Below are 22,754 nucleotides of genomic sequence, written 5' to 3'. Positions count from 1 at the left end.
ATGAAAAAGCGACCAGGAATGCTGTATGTATTGTATATTTTATCATTACCGATTGTTTTCCATCCCCAATTCAGTTGTTATTTTTCACACAGTAAGCTAATAATTATTTTGTAATTATTATTAAATTGAATCAGCGTTATATTTGGAGATGGTTGTTTAGGAAATAAGATGGATATCGCAATGGAACCAAAAGGACATTATCTCAAAACGTTAAAATCAACGCTGTTTCAGGCAGTCATTTAAGTAACCGAATGTATTTTATTTACCATATTTATATATTCTTATATATATGTACAGACCAGCTCTTCATTTACGACTGAAAAGTGTGCATTAGAGAGGGAATAAATTTTACATTTACTATAACTCGGCTAAGTTACACTTTAGGATGCGTCCCACTTCTCCTTCTCTTCGCGTTCTTTCCTAACTTCCGAAATGTACGGTTGAAGGTACAGCACATCCTGCAAAACATTTCTTCTTTAATAAATTATTGACATATTAATTGAATGATATATAGCAATATTTAATGCGCGCATACTGACATCTTCCAATTTAGTCCACTGCTCTTTAGGCAGGATTCTTTTATTTGAATCTAACTGCATGGCCCTCACTATGCGGAAGGTACGCTCATCTTTGATTTCTTGCGGAAGACGTCTTAATGCTTCTTTTACATCTTCACTCTCATAAAGTACATCATCTCTCATCAATCCTGAACAAAAAAATTATAGTAGAATCATGTCAACTGTTATGTCAAAGCAATATATGTATAAATAATCATGCTTGTTAGTATTAATTTCTTTATATTGGAAATATACATGACACATTTTTTATTTATTTCTAGATATTAAAAATGTTTCCTTCTTTTCTAAACTTTCGATGTAGTTATTCTATTCTGTTAATTTTTAGCCCGTTGTGATCAACTGATACATAAAGTTAACGAAACACCTAAAAGATACAAATATTCTCAATATCTAAAGCATAATCAATATGTAACAAATCATTGTATATTCAATTAGCAATGTTTCAGAATACAGCAACGCAAAAGACTTCACTATGCTGTTCCAAATTAGACAATGTATTCAATGTATGCTAGATTCTTAAAAAATAGCTGAAATATTGTTGTGTATACTATTTAAAATTCGTCAAGTATTAATTTTTAATAATTCAATAAAACAAATGATTAAAAATCAGTCTTTAAATGTATCATCAATCCAGTGATGTAGGATTAGGTTAGGCACATTAGTCCAATGACTGACATTGATGTTGCAAGTGACAAGAGTTCACAGAATATTATTTCTTATTACCATACTGATTAAATCCGCAGAGATTGTAGCACCACTTTCTGAAGTTGCTGTCTGAAACGAACAAATGTGTTATGTAAGAATCTGTATTTTACCATCGATATCGCTCGTGTAAAGAAACAAGAGCACATCGAATTTTACTGAAGGTAGATTTCGAAATTGAGTATTTACTGATTAATAAGTTCACAGGTTTTTTACTCATCGTCGGGATAGAACGCTTTTACCAACGATCAAAGAAATCCGTTCACCTACGTCTCACGGCAAAGTCTCGTTAAAGTTAAATGGCGGAATGTCATTTGCGGCGAAGGTACTGCCCGGGAAAATCGAAGGAGCTCGATGTCTAGCTTAATATATTTTTATTTTATTATACTCCTATGAAATATATCAATAATCAATATTTAATCGTAAGTACATTGCAAGAGTTAGATTTAAGTAAAATTAAAATTTGTGTGATAATATCCAACTATTGGTTAAAACACATCGAATTCGGTGAAATTATATTCGTACACGCGCGCTATTTTTGATGCATTAATCTTTGCTTGCGCAAAAATACTAGTGCGAAGCGATACGACCAATCAGGACAGACTTTGACAGCGTTCAGCAGAATGCAGCGCTGTGCCGAGCTCAATGAGAGATTGAATCTGATTAGTACATTTTAAAGTACTCACCAATCAAATTTAATGATTTACTGGTGCTGATTTGGTTGATGAAATGTTCCTATATCTAACATAGATGACGCTAAGAGCAGGGACTATTTCGCCGGAAATGGAACGATGGCGGTGGCGCGGTCGGTAGTATATAAACGCACGCAGGAAGTCTGCGACGCTCTTCTGCCGAAGCAAGAACAAGAGTTGTGTTCACGTGTGGTTGTGTGTGTTTCCTTTTTCCTCGAAATAGGCCACACAACTTACGTCCATTCGTGAAACTAACTCTCCTAGAAAAACCCAAAAAAAGTAAAAAAATCTCCGAAAAAACGCATACAAAAAAATCGCAAAACCGTAGGCGAAAACCGTCGCAGCGTGGTGAGATAAAATAAAAAAAAAGAGAAATAAGTGTAATCGTCATCGTCGTCGTCGGCATCGTCGTTCGCGGGAAACAGGCTGTATACACACGGCAATAGCAGAAAGTGGAGAAGTGTCCCAAGCACGTCAACAACGAGCTAGATCAACGGACAACAGTCACATTCGTGCAAAGTCGTACGAAGACGAGCCATATTGTGAGCCAAGGCTGAGGAGTAGGGGGTGAAGAAGCGAGTCCCTTTTGCGAAAAGCGAAGGGTAGTCTGGCATTCCTGTCCTAATTTCTGGTGCGATAACGAAGCCTTGATACTCCGTCGCCACCATGAATCCGGGCGCACCCAATTATCCCATGGCCTCGCTCTACGTGGGCGATCTACACACCGATATCACCGAGGCGATGTTGTTCGAGAAGTTCTCGTCGGCCGGACCTGTGCTGTCGATACGCGTATGCCGCGACATGATCACCCGCCGTTCCCTGGGCTATGCGTACGTCAACTTTCAGCAGCCGGCCGATGGTGAGTTATTTTTTTTTTCCGTTTTTTCCCCGTGTCATTGCCCAATCCAGAGAATGACGCAACGTGGCGAATTCGCACGCCGCTCACACGTGCTGCGCTGCGTGGCTCATTGCGTCCACCATATTGGATTCACATCGTCTCGCGCTTCGTAATGGTAGTTAACGGTTTAATCGTCGCTGGTGGGGGGAGGTATTTTTCTTTTTTTACTGCGCCTTATCTCGGGAAATAAATGCGTCATCGGCCACGCGATTTCAGATCTTTCGAAAGGACGACGAATCCTCGCAATTTCGATCGCGTAACGTTGATTTACGCTTTCTTCGCATGCTTGAAATGCAAACGGCGAGCGAGCGAGCGAGAAAAATACGAAAAAAAAACATTGGAAAAAATATAGCTACATGAATAGGTCGTGTGTATGTTTCGAGCCAATGTGGCTTGCGACACAAAAAATTAATCTCGTAAATTATGATGCTGTGTTTTACGATTAATTTTATTTAAATTGTGTAATTTTACATTTTCGTTTCTCTTCAGAATTTCAGCTATGCAGCTGCAAAAGATCATAGAAATAGAATTTCAAGGAAACAGATGGCCGTTATGTTAGGCGCCTTTGTTTAACCTTGGGATCGCTATTTGTAATACAATGAGCAGGTAGAAAACGGAAAGAAGGAAATTCTTGGAAGGAAAAATGGTTTGGGATGCAGATTCGGTATGGAATGCCTTTGTATTTCGGTCGGTCAGGCATCTCGAGATAGTGAAAAGTAAAAGTTAATTGACAGAATTTTCTCCTTCATCCATTGTCGACTACCTGCATTTTGTATTCGTCTGCTACCTGCAGATCTAACGAACGGTAAAAACGGATTTTGAAAGAAGATTCTGGAAAAAACCAGAATTTGTAACTTGCACGTGAAGTATAAGGCTTTCATTTTTTCGTCGTTTTAATATTTTATTTTTATTTATTTCCACAGAATTTGCAGACGCAATAATAAGTGGAAATTTTAATTTCACGGATTTATTTTTGCTTCGCATTAATTTGTTTCCGTCTTGTCTGTAAACCTTGCAACGTGACTTTTTTTTGCAAACGCAATCACTTGGAAATCAATCGTTGAAATAATAATGAATAATTCATGCACTTTGGTCAAAGTTTAAGCATTTTTCGTTTATTATCAGTTTGATATCGCTGCTTCACATTTTTTAATTATTGAATTAATGTTGCGTATCTTAAATTCTTATCAGACAAGTGGTTATTTCCTTCGATATCACTTGTAATAACACAAAAGGTCAAAATTTAATTTAATCGAAAAGTTTTGCCTCGAGCTTCTACAGATGCATTTATTATTGAGCTTTGCACAATTGCAAGGCACATGTATACACAGATGAATTTATTTAATGATAAGGAATCCGCTTTGAATAATCCGGCATTGAGATCTCATGCTACTTTTGCAGGAAGAATACGTTACATGAAATACATTTGTGTATGTTTATGTTTCAGCCGAACGCGCCCTTGATACGATGAACTTCGACATGATAAAGGGGCGGCCTATTCGAATTATGTGGTCCCAGCGTGATCCGTCTTTACGCAAATCCGGCGTCGGAAACGTATTCATAAAGAATCTAGATAAAAACATCGACAATAAAGCAATGTACGATACTTTCTCCGCTTTCGGCAACATATTGAGTTGTAAAGTTGCACAGGACGAGTCAGGCGCCTCCAAGGGTTACGGATTTGTCCATTTTGAAACCGAGGAAGCTGCCAACAAGTCTATCGACAAGGTCAACGGCATGTTATTGAACGGCAAGAAGGTAAAAGTAATTGCTTTTTATCGTCTAATAAAAGTCAATCGACGGATTGTTTTGAGCCAACTAATATTTACTTTTTGCACGCGCAGGTGTACGTTGGTAAATTCATTCCGCGTAAGGAACGCGAGAAGGAATTGGGCGAGAAGGCCAAACTGTTCACGAATGTTTACGTTAAGAACTTCGGTGAGGACATGACGGATGACAAGCTCAAAGATATGTTTGAGAAGTACGGGACCATCACCAGCCACAAAGTGATGAGCAAAGACGACGGTAAGTCGCGCGGCTTCGGTTTCGTCGCGTTTGAGGACCCGGACGCCGCTGAACAGGCGGTGCTCGAGTTGAATGGCAAGGAAATTGCCGAGGGCAAGTGTATGTACGTCGGACGCGCTCAGAAGAAAGCCGAGCGCCAACAGGAGCTCAAACGGAAGTTTGAACAGCTGAAGATTGAGCGTCTGAATCGCTACCAGGGTGTCAATCTCTATGTGAAGAACCTGGATGACACTATTGACGACGAACGCCTGCGTAAGGAGTTCACGCCGTTTGGTACGATTACATCCGCCAAGGTGATGATGGAAGAGGGACGTAGCAAGGGTTTCGGCTTCGTGTGCTTCTCGCAGCCGGAAGAGGCCACTAAGGCGGTCACAGAGATGAACGGACGCATCGTGGGCTCGAAGCCGCTCTACGTCGCCTTAGCGCAGCGCAAGGAGGACCGCAAGGCACACCTCGCCTCGCAATACATGCAGCGCATGGCGAACGTGCGCATGCAACAGATGGGACAGATATTCCAACCCGGTAACGCCGGCAGTTATTTCGTGCCGACGCTGCCACAACCGCAGCGATTCTACGGACCCGCTCAGATGGCGCAGATCCGCGCCACTCCGCGTTGGCCGGCGCAACCGAATCAAGTGCGGCCGAATGCGCAAACTGGTAGTTCTGGATTCACCTCGATGCAAGCACCGTTCAGAACAGCGCCGCGCGCGCCTGCTGCACAAGCTGGTGCCTTGCGTAACAGCATGTCCGCCAGGCCCATCACAGGTAGGAAAAACAGGCGTTTTAGAAATACGACTTATACACTGCGTACAATTTGTGCTTACGGTTGAACTATTCAATTATTACTGTTTGTTTTATCGGAGATTGCCTTGAGCAAAGTACAAAATGTGTCTTAGAATGATTCGAGATATTTCAAACTGCTTCGAATTTTCGAAACCGAAAGAACTGAAAGTGAAAGTCTTGAATGTATCAAAAGACACGAAGGACCAAAGAATTTTTTCTTAGATATTGAATCATCTAAAACAATTTTCGAGATGTTTTTTTTCCTTTAAAAATAAAATATTAATGTATTGACTAAACCTTTCTATTTATATCTGTCAATAAAATAGAAGGCAATTTTAAAATGTTACAAGAGAGGAAAAAAGAAATATTTTTTTATATTATTTTAATAATAAAATGTTTTATTAATGAGTAATTTCAAGTCGTTTATTACAAAGTCTAAATCTGTGATTCTGTCATTGGATTTTTCCTACAATACTTCCATACCTCTGTGATCATTTTGACATCCAGTGCATTGCCAATTTTTAATATGTGTATCTTGTGAACAAATTCATAAAGAAAATAAATAGTAATTTAAAAAATTCCAATACGTTGAAAGAATGAAAAGAAAGTAGCGAGATAAACTTTCATGAAAACGAAAATAAGATGAATATATATTTATTAATACAGACGTTTTCACAAAGCGAATTTTGAATATCTCGATTGGTGACGTGTTACACCACGGATTCTCATTCGTAAATATATTCCTAGTTGGAAGTATGAGTTCATGAAAATTGGATCTAATCGCTGCCGGAGGAAATTTGAACTTGCTTAAATCGTAAACGTTTATGTAAATTAAATTGTAAACGGCGAATGATTCGTATACTAACAATAACAGACATCTGTATGTGTAAAGATGTGTATACATACAGATGGGAGGAGAATACATGTGGATTATATCGTGACAATTATTGACCTCCAAGAACTTCAAAATATTCAAGACTTTCAACACGCTTGTGCATATTAAAATTTTCGAGATTTACCCGAAATTATTCAACTCAATTTTAACGGACAGTTTTGTGAAAGTCAATTATCTAAATTGTCCAAACAGTTATGTTGAAAGTGTGCGAATATAACATAATGTAAATGCAAATGCTTTTTACATCAGTCGCCTCCGATTTGTGCGTTATTGTATTATGAAGAATATTGCGGTAACATATTTATAATAGTTTACAACTAAACGAGTCACAGTTTAACTGTTATTTTATTTACTCGAGTAAGATTTTGTCATTCTGTCTGATACTTTGTAATCTTTCAGGTCAACAAGCGGTTGGTGGCGCCAATATGCAGAGTCGTTCCATGGCCGGGCCCGCTGTCGGGGTCTCGCCCGGTCAGAGCCGTCCGTCAAATTACAAGTACACCGCGAACATGCGCAATCCACCACAAGCAACTATGGCACTTCCTGCACAAACTCCTTCGGTGCAGCAGGCAGTACACATTCAGGGTCAGGAACCGCTCACTGCATCGATGCTGGCTGCGGCGCCACCGCAAGAACAGAAGCAGATGTTGGGCGAGCGATTGTTCCCGCTCATACAATGCATGTATCCACAACTGACCGGCAAGATTACCGGCATGTTGTTGGAGATTGACAACAGCGAGCTGCTTCACATGCTGGAGCACAACGAATCCCTGAAGGCCAAGGTCGAGGAAGCTGTGGCTGTACTGCAAGCCCATCAAGCCAAGCAAGCGGTTGCTCCTAAAAAGGAGTAAAAAAAAAAAAAGAATAAAAATAAACTCAAATGTAAAAGGGCTTATCCTCCTTTTACGAAAATAAATTTTTCTTTAAAGGTACATGACAATTAACATTCATCGAACACACTAGTTAAAGCGATCGAGTTTCAAGATGCGTATAGGAATTATACAAGTTTGGAAATAGCATGCGACAATCACGAGGAAATTGTTAGCAGCTTTTCCACGACCGCTGTGTTCGTTGAATGTACTTTTTATTGTCCTTTCATTGATATTTCCTTCGCGAAAGACATCCTTAATAACAAATCGTAATTAACTGAAATATCCGTGATCTTACTAACACTATCTGTTGCAGTTCGCGTCAGAAGATGGAAGAAGGACACAGTTACGTAGCTCACCTCGAGCAACTTTATCATAAGAAGCCTTACATAATCCTCTTCTTCGGGGATAAAGAAAAGTTTATATGCATTTTAGTTTTTAAGTCTAGTATTCTCCTTATCGCATTTTGTACCGTGATTTTTATTCTTTCAATCTTGATTATATTTTAAGTATAGGTAGTTGAGTTAAGTATAGGTAGGTCATTGTTGCTGTACTAGTGTAAAGTTGCCGTAAATTTCAAAATCCAACTTGTTTTGCCAATACATTAATTTTACATTAATTTTTATTAGTTATGTTGGTAGTTAGACTGATTTCTAGTTAGCGTTAACATTTCTTCGAGTCGCTGCTCAATAAAATGACTTTCTAAATAAATGATGCGTACTTGTTCATTATTTACAAAATTGATATTAGGAACGCTTGTATCAAAAATTGTTTCCAAGGTAAGTTGTAAAGAGATGAACTATTCGATTAACAATAAGATAAACTTGATAAAATAGTTGTTTTTATTGCTTATTATCTTGTAAGCTAGAAATTTTTAGGTATAATGTTGATAAATTAGTATTGTTTGCATTAAAAAAAGAGAAAAGTGAATACAACAAATACTATTATAGAATAAACACTCAAATAATTTTTCAAAACAAGTTTGTAATGTTACTTTCACAAATTTTATTTGATTGAGCTTGCATATGTGTAAAAAAAAGCTACTAGCAGTATTAAGCATTCGAGAATTATGCGAAACTGCATTTGAAAACTTTCTTTCAATTAGCGCTGACTTGGCGATTACGCGTTGCGTTTTTTGAACGCCGTTTCAAATCGGACTCGCGTTCGCGCTCGCGCGGCGCAGCGCGGTTTTTTTTTATTGCCATCTCATTTCCGGGGATTGCGGACACACGATTGGCGAGCAGTCCCGGCCTGCGACCCACTTGGGCGATCGGATAGGTTGCCGCGCGGGACGAAGAGAAAGCGAGAGAAAAAAAAGATTACCTCGCGAGACATCGACGGCCGGACCGAGTTCAGAGGTAGTTGGTCGAACGCGCGGTGCTTCTTCTGATAAGAGAAATTTACGAAAGCCGGTCGAAGGTGAGTGGGCACCAGGAGGCGAGAAGAGGGCCCAAGTGATGGTCGCATCCGAGATACGTCGACGTTGAATGAGCAACTTTGAAGAATTGCGCCGGTGGCTGAGATACGACGAATTCGATCGCTCAGCCCGTCCTCCAACGCGGCAACCGCGAGCGAAATATCGCCGCGCGCGCGCGTACGAGAGAGATAGAGAGAAGGTACATTCCTGCACGTAATATGTACGTATATCCCCCATTTCCTAATGACCTCGATAACAATCGTACGCCCGATCGTACATAATTACCGCCGTAAATGCTGAAATCCTGGCCGATTTATCATCAGACGAATAACCGTGCGCAACTTGTCGCGACGCGTCGTCGTAATCTCGATCACGTTCGCGCAAGTTTTCACCGTTGATTACACACGGCATATGGCAATACGGGAACTTCTTATCGCAACAAAGTCGTGTTTATTTACCTGTCGTTAATTCATACTTGTCAACTCTCGTTCCGTTCAAACGTGAGTCGAGCCGATTTGATATTTTTCTTTCAACGTACGGTATTTACAAAAGATTGCAATTTGCATGATGCGTTTGGGTACATGTATCTCTCATCTTGTCTCTTTCAAGCGTGGAAATGCGTAAAATTGGTGAAAGTATTAGATATTGGGGAAGTATAGGATATTCGGCATATTAACGAAGTAAATCTAAAATTGGCAAGGTTACAATTAAAGCGTGCATGCATAAATGATGGATATAATATAATATTGAAGCTTGGACTAGATGCACCATATAAATTATTTAGAAATATATTTTTTTCTTTTTTTATTGTCTGCACTCAGATAGTGTTTATTTCATAAGAAATAATAGAAAGATACGAATAATTTTTAGCTTGTTATCAGGTTATTATGAATTTTACTTTATTTTAAATTGTTATTGTAATAAAAATTTAATATCGTCATTACTTGCTTATATAAAGTCTTATAATTGAACATGTGCTCTAACAGTGATATTTGATGCTGAATAAACTTTGATAAAATTATCGCACTTCACGCTGTAATCTTGAGATTACCAGGAATTCATGCCCTTCCTCTTATGCTTATGTCACTTTTCTTTGTTCATTCTTCCTTTCGTGATTTAATCCTTTCTTATTCACGATTCTTCTGTAGCGCCTTTGCAGTTGATAATTTTATTTCAGAATCTTTTGATTACAATGTATAAATTATTTTTTTACAATGATTGAATATTTTTTAGGTGAACAATTAGTATAGTTGATATTGAAGTCTTCCTCCTGTATCTCTCTTTTGTGAGAGAGAATAATGACGGATCAAGAAGAAGTTGTGAAGAATTTGCGATCATGCTTGATATCGTGCAAAGGCGGTATCAAATTGGACAATTTATGGGGTAAGGAAAATGATTGCTCAATTTGAAATACAATCATGTCTCAAATTATGTATATATTATCTGCTGATTTTCTCACAATTGTTCTATGATTTTGCTTATTTCAGCTATTGAAATAAGGGTGATTTTTGTTATATTTTTTAGCGGATTACCGTATGATCGCGGGAGAACCATTACCGTACAGACAATTTGGATACCCCACGGTGGACGCTTTCGTACGTACTATACCGGATATTACCGTGACCAAAAGAAATGGCGAGCTGTACGTGGAAGCTGTGCCCTCCAAGAACACGGCACATCTCACGAAATTAATTTCACGGCAGAAGAGCACACGACGAAAAGTATCAAAAAAAAAAGTAATTGTCACTTTGCGTCTCTTCGAACATGATTGTTATTGTGCGGTATAGTCAAGTTTCGATAAATATCGATTGGAGAAATAATGATTATCTGATCTCTGTTTTTCGCAAATTAATGATGAAAGCTATTGTTTTGTGTTAAATTAATTCTGTTTTAATACTGAAGCGTGTGATAAGTTTTGCTGCATTTGCACTGTGATTGATCGTAGATTTGTTTTTCAGTGGAGTCCACCTCGTTATGCCGCCAGAAGTTTCTCACCTGGTTTTAGAACCAATAATTCTAGCAACTTTCAATCTGTTAAAAGCAGCTACGTTGATTCTCCTGGTTCCTTTACTAAATCAACGCCTGGAAAGAGTAGCTTATATACAGATTTTAGCAGGTAATTGGAACAAGTGTATCGTATTTTAAAATAATGAATGCAATGTAAATTAACAAGTGATGATTTATCTTTATTCTCATTCAAAATGCTATCTTATTTTCAATAGCTACAAATCTTTGTAAACTTTATAGAAACTATTAAGCAATTAAAATTTTTTAATATATTGGATAACCAAAAGAATTCCTATAATTTTTTTATATTAAATTTAATATAAAACTTAATGTTTTTGAAATATTAATAAAATTTAATATATTTTATCTTTATATAAATATTAATTTTAATAAAAATATGCACACTTATTTAATAATTCTTGCATAAATGTATAGTTTTATATATTTATGACAAATAATGTTTCAGACCTATAATGCCTCTCATGGGAACTAGAGTGCAGTGTCCGTTCCCGCATAATAGCGAGAACCCAAGCTTTGGTCCGGTTACACCACCAGTTTCCCCAACTAAAGTAAGTGCAGATTTAAATTGAGAGTTTCATTTTGGAACTCCCGATAAGTCTTATTAATCGCACTAATGCTTTTAGAGACTGAAAGATAAAGTGACAAATATAGCGACTTTGAATCAAAACGGCAATAATTGTAAGACTATCGAGAACTTCAAGTGCAAAGTATTAAATGACAAGACAGCAGCCACGACTGTGATAAACGTGAAATCAAAGACTGCGGAATCGAAAACCACGAAATTAAGCGACAGACTCAAAATTTCTCCCACACATATTCCTCGAACACCTTCGTCGCCGACTAGGAATTATAACAACGGCAATAATGGAAACGTCCTCGCTTCGACCCCTCAATCTATCATCGATATGTCAAAAGTAAGAGAAATTTTGACAGAAGAAAGGAAAAAAAAATAGCAATCCGATTGAATGTGTTCTCACGCAGTTGTATTTTCCGTTCTAGGTGTCGGATCCTCGAAAAGAGCTGGAAACTTGTGCCAATATGATGAACTTATCATCACCTGTATACAGGATGTATTCGAAGAAAGACAAACATTCTGTCAAAGTCACCATCTACGCCAGTGTGAAAGTAAAAATGTTGATTGAATTACACGGTATGCCGGAAGAAATCGATTTTACCTATTAATTCGCCGTTGCACCTTGCAGGTTGGCGTGCACACATTCCATACGTTTCCAGAAGACGCGGCCACCGAGCAGGAAGCTGAGAAAATGGCGGCGCGACTGGCGTTGGTGAACCTCACGAAGGAGGCCGCGAGTCCCGAGGTGACGACCATCGACACGACAGTGGTGAAGAAGCGGATTTTGAACATCGTGACGAGACACCACAGTGGAATCTTCATGCATCTGCTGCCCGAATATTATAACAAGGAGCACGGCGAAGCTCTGCCTCACAACTGGGAGAGGATTATCGAGGAATGCACGGAGATGAACCAGGAGAAGGGCGTCGGCGATTTGACGATACTTTGCCGAACCTCTCAGGAATTGAAAGTAAAATACATTTTCTTCATTTCGAGGCGAAGTGTCGCGCTGGAAATTAAGCGTTATGTTTCTCCCGATGTTTCAGCGATCCGACAGTAACAACCCGTCGTCCAGAGACACTTCTGAGATCATCTGTCTGTCTGGTGAGAAGATACAGTTGAGTCCGATCGGGCCCGCCGCGCCCGATAAATTGACAGTGCCAGAAGCGACTATCTGGCACGTGTGCGTCACTCATGTCGTGAACACCAAGGAAGTCTGGGTCCGGCTTGGCGACGACAATGTAAATAGAGACCGCATTGCTTATCCGTTTGTTCGTTTCGCAAATAAAAGCTAAATTCGTCTTATTGCAGGACAGCTTTGTCGACATGATGAACGATATGAAGAAGCACTACAGTCAAGAGAAGGAATCGGCCTCGGCGTCAGCAGGATGCATCGTCGGCCATTTTTACGCCGTTCAAGAGGACGACTATTGGCATCGAGTCCAGTGTATAGAATCCGAGGCCGGACTCGTCACGGTTTTCTTCATCGACGAGGGATACGAGGAGCAGTACAAATCCAATTTGCTGCATCCCTTGGAGAAGATATTCTGCATCCTTCCCGCTCAGGTGACGCATCTGTAGTCGATTCACTGTCGCTTCTGTTTGATCTTTGCGCTAACAATATTAATAATGCACTCGTGTATTTTTATACAGGCGATTAGAGTGGCTCTTCATGAACTGGTGGTCTTTCAAGATTACGCCCAGGCGACTACGGAAGTTGAAAATTATCTCATTTCCGATCGCATGTTTTTAGCGACGGTGCACAGCACGGATACCGATGAATATGGTTCTTTTACAACAGTGACCTTTTACGACACCAGCAAAGAGGACGCGGACGAAAATGTGAACCAGATTGTATTCGACAAAATTTTAAATCACATCATCGCCTCGTCTAAAACCGCAGTAATTATCCACGATTTCGTATTTCGTTTAATCCTTTGCTGCAGCAATATGCCTAACTGCATGAATAAAATTTGAATTATAAATTTTCCTTAAAAAAAACATCACTTTTCAAAAGCAGAAGTTGCTGCTCGATTATATTAAAAAATTCTCCAAAGGGTTCATTCGTTTTTGTAATTTAATCATGTTCCATTTCTTTTTCACAGGCGGGAGAATTAATCAAATTATATGTTACACACATTGACAAGTTCGGTAAGGTCTATGCGCAGTTGGACACGCTCGTCAGGACTCTGTTGAACGATGAGATTATATGTCAAGCATTCGCAAGCAATGCGGCGAATTCTTTGAAGGCACTTAACTTTACAAAGATATATCTTGTGAAGTGGAACTCACAACTGTATAGAGCGAGGGTGACCGACATCCCCAACGATGGAGTAACGGTATTTCTGGTTGATGTTGGTAAAACCATCACGACGTCGAGGAAAAACTTGCTTCCAATAGAGAACTTTTCAAAGACTTTACAGTGCATTCCTCCGCAGGTAAAACCAAAATTTATTTCTTTATTATTTGTAAAAAAATGTAATGGGTTTTTAAATAAAACATTAATATTTATATACTTGCGTAAAAAAAAAAAAAAAACAGGCGACACAAATCTATCTGGACACCATCACTCCGTCGATGTATGACGATAAGCTCGTGGCCAGATTCCGCGAACTAGTCTCGGACACGGATCTGCTTTTGGCAAAAGTCATCAGAATAGCATCCGGTGGAATACCGGTGGTGGAGATATTTAAGAGAGTCGGAACGAATGACATGCTGGCCTCCATTAATCAAGCAGTGAACTTGGACAGCCAGCTATTAAAGTAAGTATTCGTATCTTCGTGCCATTTTAGAAACATATTCTCAAAGTCCCAGCCTTTTAAAAAATACAATAAAAAAACGATTTTTTTTGCCTAACAAGGTAGAAATCCCCCTTAATGAAGCTTCCTTTTTGTGTCAAGAATGCATCGTCTTATTGTTGCGTCTTTTGTATATTTTATAACTACTAGGACATACGTGCGCACGTGTAACGCGCGCTTTTTTTTCTTTTCTTACAAACTGTCAAACGCAATCATCTCTATGACGATTGATCGATAATAAACGAAATCATCTACGCGAACTTGATGATAGATAAATCGATCGATAATCATCACGATGACAACGAAAAGAAACTTCAAAAGTAAATAATAATATGCCTTTTTTTAGAGAGGGATATGTCTGTCACATTCGACTTGTGTTTCATATTTCTTTGTATTCTGTTCCACTGCTCTTGCGTCCTTTAGTTTCTAAGCTTGATCATAAACGCTTTATCATTACATTTGCAGAGTCAACGAAGACAGCAACAATAATATCAAGGCCAAGAAACGCGTGGAACGCAGGAATTCTCGCGCCCTCGAGCCTGTCGGTAAATTGAATCCGCCCACGATCTCGGATATCGGCCAGTACTTTGACGTTCACATAACGTTGGCCGCACATCCGGGACACTTTATCGTGCAACCATTAAATGATGCGAATGAGCTGAAAGTACGTACAAAGGCATATATTTTTTGCCTATGTTGAAGCTTAAGCAGTCAAACAAAATAAATCTTTATATCGGAATTTTATCTTTTTCCAGGCAATGATGGAAGATCTGCAAAAGTGCTACATCACATACGATGGTCCATTGTTGGAAACTGTCAGCGAGGGCATGCTCTACGCGGGGATATTCAACAATGACTGGTACAGGTATGCGATCTCGCACATCTCTGTCTATAGATCTATAAATCTACATAGATAATACACATATTATTTTACAGTTACGCGAAGAGAGAACAGTTTTTCAATTAACTCACTTGATTTTTTTTCAGGGTATACGTCACCAATATTATCAGCGATAATGAAGTGTCTGTGTACTTCTGTGACTTCGGTGATGTGACGATAGTGCAACACAGTAGTCTGCAGCCGTTGAAAAGCGAGTTCCTAAGATTGCCGTATCAGGCAGTGAAGGCAAAACTTGTTGGTAAGAGAAAAGCGCTCTTCCTACAATTGAACTCTACTTGAATTATTTTTTCAACGAGTTTTAGCAATAACTTTCTTTTTTTAACGATGAATAGGAATAGAACCAATGAACAACGACTGGTTAGTAGGCGATTGTGTGAGGTTCAAGGACTTGGTGCTGGACAAGAACTTCGTCTCGGTGGTCGTCGAATCGGTGTTTGACCACTTCTCTCCTGCTAACACCATGCTCGGCTTAAGATTGATCGACGTCAGCACCGAGAAAGACATATACATTGACAGACTGTTGGTGGAAGAGAAGCGTGCCAAATTCATCGATGGATTCGAGGAGAATCTTTCGTCGTCTAGTTAGCTCGTTACAATTGGTTTGTAAACGACAGCAACATTTTCTTTATGATCGCCTTATCCTCTTATATACACGGCGTTATACCGTGAAACGTGAGTTCCTCGTAAAAGTACGATACGTAAATGATTAATAAATCGTAAATCATGATACGTAAATGATACTTTTTTTTCTCCTTTCACGACACGGTATAATGAAGCGTGCGAGTATTATAAGAGGATAACATACAAGCATCTATATTTTATTTAATTACAAAAAAATTTCTTTCTAATATTTTTTTTTTTTTTTTTTTTTTTTTTTTCCCTTTTTTTTGGAAAACGGGGACAGTATATGCGCGTAGTAAGATTTTATTTATCGAAGCGTCTGTTTTACTATTTGTCTTCATACAGAGGCTTTATATGTCCTACGAATATAAGCTACATGTGCTATGAGATTTTTTTGTTTTTTCACATTCGCTGAGTTTATTGTCAATTACGTTCTTGTTATCGCGGTTCGTTAAGGGATGTATTACTGTTGAAACTCCTTGATATGTGTAGTTTATTTACTCGGAGAGATCAAGTTTTATTATAGCTCTGTTGTATTTCCGAAAGGATTGTTCAATTCGCGTCGGATATTCTTATTAGCAGTGTTGCGTTACGTTTTTCCTTTTAATTTTCTTTTTGTCGTTCCACAAATTCGCAGGATTGTTTCATATTAGACAAAACAGTATGATTGTCTGACGACAAGAGATTGGCTGTGTATAATATATATTATGGATATTCATTAATAAACTAAGCAACAACATTCCATATCTAGAACAGTAAATAAAAAATAAATACATATGTAACTCTTATTGCATAACGTGATGCGATTTGATTTAAGACTTGTTCTGCTTGTGTGTCCGCTTAGAAAATCTCGGACAATAAAATGTGCAATATAATTTAAAAAAAAAAAAAAGGAATTGTAAGAGTATAAGAATTTTGAGATAAAAGTTCACGGACAAAATCAATGAAATATGTTTAAACGGAACTGACAAAAGAACTTAAAGCAGGACAAATCTACGGTTGTTGCAAACATTTTTTAAATGGTAGATTAAACCGTCTTCTTGATTAATGACTTTGGATTACAATCCGTACTCGCGTAGAACTGCGCGTAGTAGGCACATTGTGGAGTGGCGCAGTTGTTGGATTCAGAGTTATGATGGACTCAGAGTATATTCCAGAAATTTCTTCCGGTTGCTTTTTCTTTTTTTTTTTTTTTAAAGCAAGACCACTGTACCTCGATACGTATCTGTGTATACGAAACATTTAATTTTTAAACACATGGCGTTCTCATATGTGCGTCTCCAGTTTAAAAATATTTCGGATTTTGCATGTGGTTCAAACACGGTTAATCATTTGTAAACATTTGTAATCAGTTCATGATTCGGAACCGTTTCTCTTGTCGCCATTATTACAAGTGCGTACCGTTTTCTCACGAGATTCTCACGAGGTTTAGTTGTAGCAAATATTTTTATTTTTTTATTGATCTGAAATTAAAATTTGCGTATGTAATAAAATTTCTGTACAACCATTTTTGCATTTGTTTATTTATTTATTTCTTCAGTTTAAATATCGTCATACAATAAGATAAAAATAGAATCTTTGGAACAATACAAGATTACAGTTAAGGGGGGGAGTGGAGGGGGTGCAGTCACGTGCGCTCGTTCTCAATAACGAACGTAGTATTGCTCACGTGCGAACTGCTGCTGCCGTATGTTTGACCAGACTCCACGTCTTCGGATCTGATTCCGGCGATCTTGTTTTCGAATTCCGGCATCTCGATGACGTACGTGCCGGCACTCTCTAATGAACTTTTGCGCGAAGGCGCGGCAGTTTCGAATAGAGCCGCCAAATCGTGGAAGTCGGACGAAGGATCCTGGCTTCTGGACACATCTCGAGCGTCAGGGCTGGACACGCCGCTCTCCAAGTCGATCCAGGAATTCTTGCCGTCGTTCGCGCTGGACGTCCACTTGCCGCCTATCACGTCCTCGGGGAACATGGACTTCTTGGACAGCAGCGAGTCGATCTTCCGGATGATACGGTACAGCCGACTCTGGCCTTTCTCCTCCCAGCTTCGCTCCATCTCCTTCAGGCGACGCAGTTTCGTCCACGGGCGCGCGGGATTGTTGTCTTCTATTTGTATCGCGGGATCTGCCGCGGGACGATTGGACGAAGAAGAGGCTTTTCTGCTCGACCCTGCCTTTCCGCCGCTGGACTTGCTCTGTCGCGACGGAGGATGCTCCAAAACGTTCAGGATTATTTCGTTGCCGCGAGCTTGCGACGCGTCGTCTATGAGATTCAGTCCGACGTCGTTGTCGCTCACGTTCTTGTTGAACTTCAAGACTGAGACTGCCGAGGGATTGCCGAACGTTGAGAATGCCAACACGTGGTCGTAGGGATGATAATCTACGCAAGCGACCACCACTCTCGCCAAACTCCTCCCACCACTGTATCTGGCTACGTATTTGCCGGTCTCTAGGTTCCAAATATTTAGCGTGGAATCCTCGCCGCCGCACAGGATTAATCCGCCGCAGGGCGATATACAGGCCTTCGCTTGTATCCTGCGAACGAGAAGGAAGGGAAGAGGTTTGTTAGATCGAAAATAGCCGAGCGAGATTTTTTTTATCGATTCTCAATAATAAGTCTTGTTTTGAAGCGTGCCTTCGATTGTGCAGTTGTCGATACTTTTGCAGAACCACGCCGGTTGCGAGATCCAGCATGCGCAGACCGTTGTCGCGCGAGTGCACGAGGAGTCGAGACTCCAACGGGTGCAAAGCGATAGTATTGATAACGACGCCCTCGATCTCGCGAACCTTTATCTTCCGCTCGCTGCGCCACTCGCGCCGCGCCGCGATCCTGCTGTTCCTACGAGCTGTCCAGAGAATTATCGACCCTACGCTATCGGCCGTGATTAAGTTACCGTTCTTTTGGAAAACCATAGAATTGACGAAACCCTCGTGGCCCTCCAGCTCTTGACTTAGCTCGCGCTTCCGCGACTTCCTGTCGCCCGCCCAGATACGAGCCACGCGATCGTAGCATCCAGTCGCCACGATCGTCGTCTTGCCGGGCCCATACGTGGCGCAATAGACGTACGAAGGGTGTGGTAGCATCTGCGATAAATCGGCAAATCTCTAATTGGGGGCGCCGGTTTCGTCTTCAGTTTTCGCGCGAATTACGTGAATTTTCGCTCAAAAATTCATCTTAAACATCTTAAAAGCTGCGCGTTGCAAACTAAACTGCATTTTTAACATTATTATTAAGTTTAATAATTAGAGGCATATTTTTTTACAATTATAAAGATATTAAGGCTCCTGGGCTCGCCGCGGCCATGTTGCATTGCGACGTCGGAGGCGAGGAATTACACGCTGAGAATTCTTGCGTGCCATTTTTAAATAAAAAGATATTTTGATGAACTGTTAAGGGAAAAGCATCGTTTTCGGTCAATTTCACAAGTGTGCTAAAGCGATCTATATTGTTATTTCATTAAAATATTTTTTTATTCGGCACGCAAGAATTTAAACGCCTGCATTTCTCGCCTCTGCCATCACAATCCAACATGGCCGCGGCGAGTATCCAGGAGCCTTAATATCTTTATAACTGTAAAAAAATACGAGCGTTTTTTTGTTAAAAAAATCTACAAAATTTATAGACCGCCATCGTTAAATTTTTCAACAAACAAATTAGAATAATGCTCGAACAGCTATCCGCTGAATCGCTACCTCGATGTGCTGGATGATCTGGTCGCGAACATCCCAGATGCGCGCCGTTTGATCCGCGGATGCCGACAACAGGTGACGATCGTCGCTGGACCAGCTTAGTGAGTACACGAAAGTCTTGTGGCCGAGAAATCGAACGTGAATCTTGCCGGATTCGACCTGAAATCGAAGTAACGATAGCTGCCACGATTCAATAAGCACTACATTGGAATAATTCATTGTTCAGCGATCCGGAATTTAATTTACTTTTGCACGCTTTAACACTCCTCTCTAGGTGCACTATTTAACTTTATCATCGAGCTAGCTGCGACATTGACGCACCTCGTAAACGACAATCGGATAATTGTACTCCTCGGAATGGGCGCAGGCCAGATACTTGCCGTCGTTGCTGAACGCCACGTAGAAGCAGCCGTTCTCGCTCGTCTCCGTTTCGAACATCCTCTCGTTCGGGATCTTGCAGGACTGGGCGGCCATCCGCGCCCATTTCGGCAGACCGATCGAGTCCGACGTGCGCGTCGACGGTATCCGCGAATCGTTTCGAGTGTCGCCGAGGATCTCGTGCAGCGGCAGCTGCTGATAAAGCACGGGCTCGCACTTCGGCGGCGGCACCGACGTCACCGTCACGAGGAGACTGCTGGGGTACTTGTCCCTGTTGTTCGACTGCCACCAGGTGTATACCTGCGTGTGCGAAAAGTAATGAATTAAGTATTATTTATAAAAAGATTCTTTTTTCTCTTCTCCCTGATATAATACTCGATCGCTGAGGAAATCGCGACACCGGAAATCTTGAAATAATGGATTATTTGAGACGGAGAGAAAAACACGTGATACAATTATATGTATATTTTTGAAAAATTCCAAAGATTTGTCATTCTATTTTCGAAAGTTCGAGATTAGAAATGATTAGATTCCACAATTAGAAAGAAAAATGCATACCTCACATTTATGTTTCCCGTATCTTTTAAAGTTTCGCTTAGGTTTGTATAACTGTAAGCGGACTTTTTTATCTACGTGCTGAACGTTGTTATTTCCTATCGGCTTAAGAAATGCCCAGGCGATTTTGTTCCAACAGCCCTCGCTACCTAAAAATAATATTAGACATACGGAATTATTTAAGATTTTTTTTTGTTCGTTGATTTGTTAAATTTTCTATTCTCCCGAAGAAATACCATTTCTTCGGACGCTACAATTAATAAATGTTTCTCAAAACATTAAAAAACATTACTTTTAATGAGAGATTTTATTATTGAGTATTTCAATGACGTCATTAATATTCAAGAGTTGAATATTCATCGCTAGAATATATTTTATATAAATTATTTAGTAAAATTACAACGATTAATTTACAAAAAAAAGTCAATTTATCTTAAATTTTAACAAATAGCATGTTTATTCTCGTTACACGATGAGATAAAAGAATCCTGATATCATAAACAACGTTATCGCGCCGCAGGGAAACTTGCCGACTCTGTCGTAGCTGAGACTCGCTTCGGCGAAGCTTAGGAGGTCTATCACTTCGAAGAGGATCACCACTTGGTCGCCATCCTCACGCCGGACGATCTCGTCGAAGTCGTGCTCGAAGATGAGCTCCTCCTCCCAGACCGGTATCATCGATCTGTTCTCTTTGAAATCGAATTTGCCGGTGATCATCGGCTGGAGATGCGCGTTCTCCCGATTGCTCGCTGTGCTCGTCTTCAAGTACGAACCCGTGCGAGCCTCCACGATGTGCACCCTCACCATCGGCCGCTTCGCGCTTACGTAATCGGCCTCCAGCACGTCCGCCCGATGAACCGTCACGGAAACATACTTCATCTCCCCCTTTTCCTTTGCCTCCTCCTTCTCCTGCTTTCGTTTCCGCTTCTTCTTCTTTCGGACTCTCGTTTCCGTCGAGGTTTTCGTCGCGGAATCCACGTTCCGCGCGGACGAACTCACGATCTCGTCGCTCGGCGGCTCTTTCTTCTTAAACAATCGCTCCTCTTTCCTCGACGACCGGTCCCGCCTCGCTTCCGGTCGGGATTTTCTCTCGCTTGTCCCGGAACGCGCCTCGGAGGCGATCGAGCTCGTGCGAAGGTCGGTGATTCTCTCGAGGCTGGCCGAGGTGCCCGACAATTCCTGCTCTTCAACGCTGTCCCTTCGACTCGCCGAGGACTTGGTCCTCGAGGACCGATCGTCGCTGTCCGCCACGTCTTTCCGATGCTTCCGCGACAAGCCGCTGGATCCGCTCGAACGATCGCTCAGCCTCCTCATCTCGATCCTCGTGCTTTCCCGATTGTGATCAGTCTCGATCCTGAGCACCTCGTCCTCATTTTCGGACACGAACGCCGGATTGTCAAAGTGAAAGGAGGCGGCAACGCTCTGTCGTACGCTGGATCGCGGTGCCGGGACCGGAAGTCGACGCGGGGCGTCGATCAACGGAGACGCGTCCTTCGTCTCGGGTAATCGAATAATGCCGGCGTCCTTCAACCAGCGCTTCCGCGGCAGCCTCTTCGCATCCGCTTCCACCTCGTTCGCCAAGCTCGCAACGGTGCTCCACTGTTTCCGGCGGCGCGGTTTCTCCTCAGGAGACTCCATCTTCTTGCTCGTCGTAAATTCCTCTATCAAATCCAACGACTCCACTGTCAAGTCATCGTGCGAGTGCCTGGAGCGATCCCTCGAAGAGTTCCTGGTGCCGCGACCGGAAGAGCGATCCCGCGACGCCTCGCTCGCTCGCGAGGAGGCTTTGGAGATCTCGGACGATCGCCTGGTTTCCTTATCACCTGAATGATTGTTCTCGTCGCTGCCCCGTCGTCGTCGCTGTCGGTTAGGATTCTCCGCCTCGGTGTGAACATCCGCGACGACGCTCAACGTTGTCTTCGGTGGCGTCGCGCTCTCCGTCGATTCCTCGAAGAACGACGACACGTTACGCGATCTCGTCAATTTGCTGATTCTCCTGGACTCGCCGGGCTTAGCCATGGCTTCCCCTCGGCTGCGGATCACCTTCTGAAAATTGTTAACGCGCCGCTAAAAAGAACAAGGTCGCTCACAAATGAGGATCGCGTGTGTTCCACTTGCGTCGAATCGATCGATCGCTCACCAAGGCAAATATTAATTCGCTGAAGAAAATAATTCTGTCCTCGTTGCGGTCTTCATTAAAATCACTTTACGACGCGAGTATAAATATCGTGCTAATTCGTCGGCGGTCGCGTAGGTGGAATCGCAACAGCGTTACTACGTACGCCAGGTGTGCGAATAGTCGGTGTAGCGACCGCGTGGTTGCGTGGAAGCGTCGATCGATCGATACG

At 41.2% G+C, this 22,754-nt stretch overlaps 4 protein-coding genes and 1 long non-coding RNA gene across 8 annotated transcripts; 3 read left to right on the top strand and 2 right to left on the bottom strand.

Moving 5' to 3' along the window:
* Positions 1 to 238: 238 nt before the first annotated feature.
* On the bottom strand, positions 239 to 1,628 carry LOC105677574 (cytochrome b-c1 complex subunit 7). The gene is made up of 4 exons (XM_012376291.2): positions 1,470 to 1,628; positions 1,302 to 1,352; positions 540 to 706; positions 239 to 458 (listed from the first exon to the last, which is right to left on the bottom strand). The coding sequence occupies exons 1-4, from the start codon at positions 1,498 to 1,500 to the stop codon at positions 381 to 383; spliced, it is 327 nt and encodes a 108-aa protein (XP_012231714.1). The 5' UTR covers positions 1,501 to 1,628; the 3' UTR covers positions 239 to 380.
* Positions 1,629 to 2,109: 481 nt separating this feature from the next.
* Positions 2,110 to 7,505, top strand: pAbp (poly(A) binding protein). Its single transcript, XM_012376290.2, has 4 exons — positions 2,110 to 2,831; positions 4,318 to 4,628; positions 4,715 to 5,660; positions 6,973 to 7,505. The coding sequence occupies exons 1-4, from the start codon at positions 2,639 to 2,641 to the stop codon at positions 7,422 to 7,424; spliced, it is 1,902 nt and encodes a 633-aa protein (XP_012231713.1). The 5' UTR covers positions 2,110 to 2,638; the 3' UTR covers positions 7,425 to 7,505.
* Positions 7,506 to 8,730: 1,225 nt separating this feature from the next.
* On the top strand, positions 8,731 to 17,288 carry LOC105677579 (tudor domain-containing protein 7B-like). Of its 3 annotated transcripts, none has more exons than XM_067350697.1 (17): positions 8,731 to 9,079; positions 10,093 to 10,242; positions 10,384 to 10,595; positions 10,818 to 10,975; positions 11,333 to 11,435; positions 11,511 to 11,801; positions 11,887 to 12,012; positions 12,090 to 12,431; positions 12,508 to 12,702; positions 12,773 to 13,027; positions 13,115 to 13,363; positions 13,567 to 13,899; positions 14,003 to 14,223; positions 14,725 to 14,923; positions 15,015 to 15,124; positions 15,247 to 15,398; positions 15,493 to 17,288. In XM_067350697.1, exons 2-17 carry the CDS (start codon positions 10,158 to 10,160, stop codon positions 15,744 to 15,746), a joined length of 3,285 nt encoding a protein of 1,094 aa, XP_067206798.1. In that variant the 5' UTR covers positions 8,731 to 9,079; positions 10,093 to 10,157; the 3' UTR covers positions 15,747 to 17,288. The 3 variants fall into 3 exon arrangements, with proteins under 3 accessions (XP_067206798.1, XP_012231718.2, XP_067206799.1); XM_012376295.2 differs by having other exon boundaries at positions 8,732 to 9,058; XM_067350698.1 differs by lacking the exon at positions 8,731 to 9,079 and adding an exon at positions 9,147 to 9,359.
* LOC105677578 (jouberin-like) lies at positions 16,956 to 22,688 on the bottom strand. Of its 2 annotated transcripts, none has more exons than XM_067350695.1 (7): positions 22,547 to 22,688; positions 20,933 to 22,473; positions 20,410 to 20,551; positions 19,795 to 20,151; positions 19,477 to 19,632; positions 18,419 to 18,867; positions 16,956 to 18,318 (listed from the first exon to the last, which is right to left on the bottom strand). In XM_067350695.1, the coding sequence occupies exons 2-7, from the start codon at positions 22,423 to 22,425 to the stop codon at positions 17,409 to 17,411; spliced, it is 3,507 nt and encodes a 1,168-aa protein (XP_067206796.1). In that variant the 5' UTR covers positions 22,426 to 22,473; positions 22,547 to 22,688; the 3' UTR covers positions 16,956 to 17,408. The 2 variants fall into 2 exon arrangements, with proteins under 2 accessions (XP_067206796.1, XP_067206797.1); XM_067350696.1 differs by having other exon boundaries at positions 20,933 to 22,452; positions 22,547 to 22,675.
* LOC136998228 (uncharacterized) lies at positions 19,476 to 20,694 on the top strand. The gene is made up of 2 exons (XR_010888848.1): positions 19,476 to 19,574; positions 19,748 to 20,694. It is a non-coding gene; the product is annotated as an uncharacterized lncRNA (long non-coding RNA).
* Positions 22,689 to 22,754: the final 66 nt, after the last annotated feature.

The sequence above is a fragment of the Linepithema humile genome, chromosome 2 (genome assembly GCF_040581485.1).
Source record: "Linepithema humile isolate Giens D197 chromosome 2, Lhum_UNIL_v1.0, whole genome shotgun sequence".
NCBI lineage: Eukaryota > Metazoa > Arthropoda > Insecta > Hymenoptera > Formicidae > Linepithema > Linepithema humile.
This window is presented reverse-complemented; position numbering and strand designations above follow the sequence as displayed.

Bases quoted from the DNA above. Each gene is read 5' to 3' on its own strand.
- LOC105677574 (XM_012376291.2), bottom strand. From the start codon at position 1,500: ATGAGTAAAAAACCTGTGAACTTATTAATCA. The intron at 1,353-1,469 runs GTAAATACTCAA...TGTTCGTTTCAG, and splicing joins ACCTGTGAACTTATTAATCA to ACAGCAACTTCAGAAAGTGG. The intron at 707-1,301 runs GTAATAAGAAAT...TTTTTTGTTCAG, and splicing joins CTGCGGATTTAATCAGTATG to GATTGATGAGAGATGATGTA.
- pAbp (XM_012376290.2), top strand. From the start codon at position 2,639: ATGAATCCGGGCGCACCCAATTATCCCATGGCCTCGCTCTACGTGGGC. The intron at 4,629-4,714 runs GTAAAAGTAATT...TTGCACGCGCAG, and splicing joins TGTTATTGAACGGCAAGAAG to GTGTACGTTGGTAAATTCAT. The intron at 5,661-6,972 runs GTAGGAAAAACA...GTAATCTTTCAG, and splicing joins GTCCGCCAGGCCCATCACAG to GTCAACAAGCGGTTGGTGGC.
- LOC105677579 (XM_067350697.1), top strand. From the start codon at position 10,158: ATGACGGATCAAGAAGAAGTTGTGAAGAATTTGCGATCATGCTTGATA. The intron at 11,802-11,886 runs GTAAGAGAAATT...TTTCCGTTCTAG, and splicing joins CTATCATCGATATGTCAAAA to GTGTCGGATCCTCGAAAAGA. The intron at 13,900-14,002 runs GTAAAACCAAAA...AAAAAAAAACAG, and splicing joins TACAGTGCATTCCTCCGCAG to GCGACACAAATCTATCTGGA.
- LOC105677578 (XM_067350695.1), bottom strand. From the start codon at position 22,425: ATGGCTAAGCCCGGCGAGTCCAGGAGAATCAGCAAATTGACGAGATCG. The intron at 19,633-19,794 runs GTGCGTCAATGT...CTTCGATTTCAG, and splicing joins ATCCGATTGTCGTTTACGAG to GTCGAATCCGGCAAGATTCA. The intron at 18,868-19,476 runs GTAGCGATTCAG...GATTTATCGCAG, and splicing joins AGATCATCCAGCACATCGAG to ATGCTACCACACCCTTCGTA.